The sequence below is a fragment of the Hipposideros armiger genome, unplaced genomic scaffold (assembly GCF_001890085.2).
Source record: "Hipposideros armiger isolate ML-2016 unplaced genomic scaffold, ASM189008v1 scaffold_297, whole genome shotgun sequence".
Classification (NCBI taxonomy): Eukaryota; Metazoa; Chordata; class Mammalia; order Chiroptera; family Hipposideridae; genus Hipposideros; species Hipposideros armiger.
This window is the reverse complement of record NW_017731647.1, coordinates 1017334-1020565: the sequence shown is the minus strand read 5'-3', so window position 1 is coordinate 1020565 and position 3232 is coordinate 1017334. Positions and strand designations below refer to the sequence as shown.

Here is a 3232-nt window from a genome sequence, read left to right as displayed (position 1 = left end):
ACTGGTCAGATGCTAGAATCAAGGTTTCTGAACTCAGATTTACCTCTTTGAGAGTGCATAATGCTGTTTGTTGTTTAAAACAGAAAAAGTCCAAACAAGAAAGGGTGAGGGTCTAAGGCAGAGAAGAGGGATAGATATTTAAGAAGCATAATTAGGAAGGCTTGGTGATTGGCCATTGTGCAAGATGATATAACAAGAAAGAGAAATCAAGAATTCCAGGGGCCGGCCGGGTGGTGCAGTTAGTTAGACCGCGAGCTCTGAGCAACAGGGCCGCCAGTGTTCTTAACAACAAAGTTGCCGGTTCGACTCCTGCATGGTACAGTGGGCTGTCTCCTCTCCCCCCAACTAAACTGAAAGCGGCAGCTGGACTTGAAGCTGAGCTTGCGCCCTCCACAACTAAGATTGACGGACAACTTGACTTGGAACTGATGGGTCCTGGAAAAACACAATATTCCCCTTCCCCAATTCCCCAACACTGTTCCCTTCCCCAATTCCCCAATAAAATCTTAAGAAAAAATGAATTCCAGAACCATTATAAAAGCTAGTATTCACAAGGATTTACAAATATACAGAAAAGGAAAACAGACCTGAATGTCCTGTGATGCCCTTTTATTGGTTACTGCTCTTTATTCTTTCCCAGACCTACGCTAACCAAAGTCAAAATTTAAGTATACATGATCTCTTGTTATGTGTTTTTTTAAAAAAAAACAAAATACCATTACAATGACAACTAGGTCCTATGAAAACCATTAAGACTGGGACAGAAACACCAACATGAAGGTAAAAATTCAAAATGGATTACCACAAAGAAGGTGCGGCATGCTTCTTCCTGTTTTCCTTTGGGGGAGGGGCAGATTTTAAAATTAGTAATGTCCTACTAATTAATACAAATGTTTGTTCTCAGTGTATAAGGCATTGAGCAAAAAAAGTCTTACTAAATAGACTGTAGAAATTGATATACAGGAATAAAATCTAGTTAGCAACATGTACATAGATATTTTTAAAATCTGGCAACTTTTTAAAACGTCACAATATAGAATCTTCTGGCTTTTCTACTTTGAAAAACAAAACCCCTGAAAACTCTTCTGAAAAATTTTCTCCCTTTCCAATTTTTGTTACATTCTTGTGCCCCCACTTAGTCTTCACAATTTTATATGAAATACTCTACTGAGTTATTTCTAGGTGATTGATTGGTTACATAAAGGCATTTTGGCTCATTTCCTTTGTTCCATCTTCTACTTACATGGAATGGTTCTCAAGTAGAGATTATCTCTGATCACTTGCTGCAGTTTGTGGTCAATTGATCCTTTCTGAAACTGAAGACTCAGGTAATGTCGCAAATCTTTATTAATGACTTTACCTACAAAAGAAAACCACAAGACATAACAACCATTAGCTCTCCAGTTAACTATAGATGCTAGTGATTGAATACTTTCAAAACATTTAGCTATAAACAAGAAGAAATAAGAATATTTCACTAAAAACAAGATAACTAACACCAAATTATGAAAGGCACTACCATTAAAACATATACTTGTATAAATATAATGCGGGCATATTCTTACACGGTAAGGAGGGAAACAGTATAAGGAAGAGAAGATTATGAAAAGCAAGGTAATTTCATTCAGTCCCATGGCTTTAAATAATGTCTATATACTGATAACTTTCAAATTATTATCACGTCTCTATTCATCACCTATCTCCACCACGCTCCAAACACATCAGACTGGTTCATATGAGTATATATTACAGATATATTTGCAAGTCAAATAAGTACCTCAAATTTCAGCTAGCCAAAACACAACTCTTAATTCCACCCTCCCCCAGTGTATTCCTTTCCTCTAGTTTCCCTTAGACAATAACAGCACCAACAAAGTGGAACAGACTCCAAAGCTAGAAGTCATCCTTGATTTCTCCTGTTCACGTCTATCCCCCAGATCCAATCCATTAGCAACTTTTATCAATTCTGCCTCCAAAACATCTCCCATACTGTCCACATCTCTCTACTTCCATTGCCATCACTCTAATCTAAGCCACCATCACTTCTCATCTGGAATTCTACAATAATAGCCTTATGATTGGCCTCCCTGCATCCATTCTTGCCTCCCTCCTGCTGCCACCATGCACACAGAAGCCAGTGAGATTTAAAACATCAATTAGATAACCACGACTGTTCAGAGCCACCCAAGACTTGCTGCACTCGGAGTAAAATCCAAATTTCTAACCAGAGCCTAGAAGGCCCTACTTGTTGTAGCTCTGGCCAGCTCTGACCCAAACTTGTTCACTCTTCCCCCTCTCAGATATGTTCCCCCCACACTGGCCATCTTTCTGACCTTCGAAAATATGAAACGGGCCCTTCTCGGTGCCCTCTGTCTATCACTAAATTCAACAGGCATTTTCTGTCCACTTGCTTGACTCCTAGATAATGTTAATAAATAAGAGTGAAAGATATTTTTCTTATTTGTGGGAGAAATGGGAGAGAAAAAGAGAAATGTTAGGGGCTCTCAAAGAAATAGCAAGCAGGAAAATACAAGATTGCAAAAAGCTGGTAGCAGTGAAATCTGTAATAAGGGTTGAACTTGAAATTGAAATCAAAGCAATGCAAACACTGGTCAGTAGACAAGGCTTCAGATAATTAGAAAAGAGCAATGCTAAGACAAAATGGATGATCTTGTTGAAGAAACAACTAATTGATTAAAATATTCTCTTTGTTTTATTTGAAACAGCAGAGTTCTGACAAGGTTAGATAAATTGAAAGGTTACTGCAGATCATTTCATTATTTCAACTATGATTCCATAACATAACATTTCTAATCCCTTCTTTTGGTCTTTTCTCGCATGTATAAATAAATATAACCAATATGAGAGGGTGTTATATAAGCAGGAAATCAGGGTGCTTCTATCGTTAGAGATAATATTCAGATTCAGAACGCATACACAGAAAACAAAAAGTCCCTACTTTGCTTTGCCAAAAACAGATGCCGAGGGAGAGGGGAACCTTTATGACCAACGAAGAAAATCCGAAAGAGGTTTGCAGGGTGAGCACAGAAGAGTCCCTGGTTCTACAAGTTGCTTCTGCCAGGTATTTAGGGGCCCCACCAACTGCAGTCCAATCTAACCGGAATCCCATTATCTCATTTTTTAATTTATATGACAGTACTTGTTCATTGCTGGCTAGAAGAAAGCCCTAATTCATAATCGATACTGCACAGTAATTGAACAAAAACATACC

General features: G+C 38.2%; 1 protein-coding gene across 3 annotated transcripts in view; it reads right to left on the bottom strand.

Annotated features, from left to right (window-relative positions):
• The window catches only part of MAGI3 (membrane associated guanylate kinase, WW and PDZ domain containing 3), a 247008-nt gene that overhangs the window by 85668 nt on the left and 158108 nt on the right, over positions 1-3232 (bottom strand). For all 3 annotated transcript variants that reach the window (XM_019659190.1, XM_019659192.1, XM_019659193.1), the window contains exon 2: positions 1244-1360. In XM_019659190.1, coding sequence (XP_019514735.1) covers positions 1244-1360 — 117 coding nt within the window. The remainder of the gene's footprint in view (positions 1-1243; positions 1361-3232) is intronic.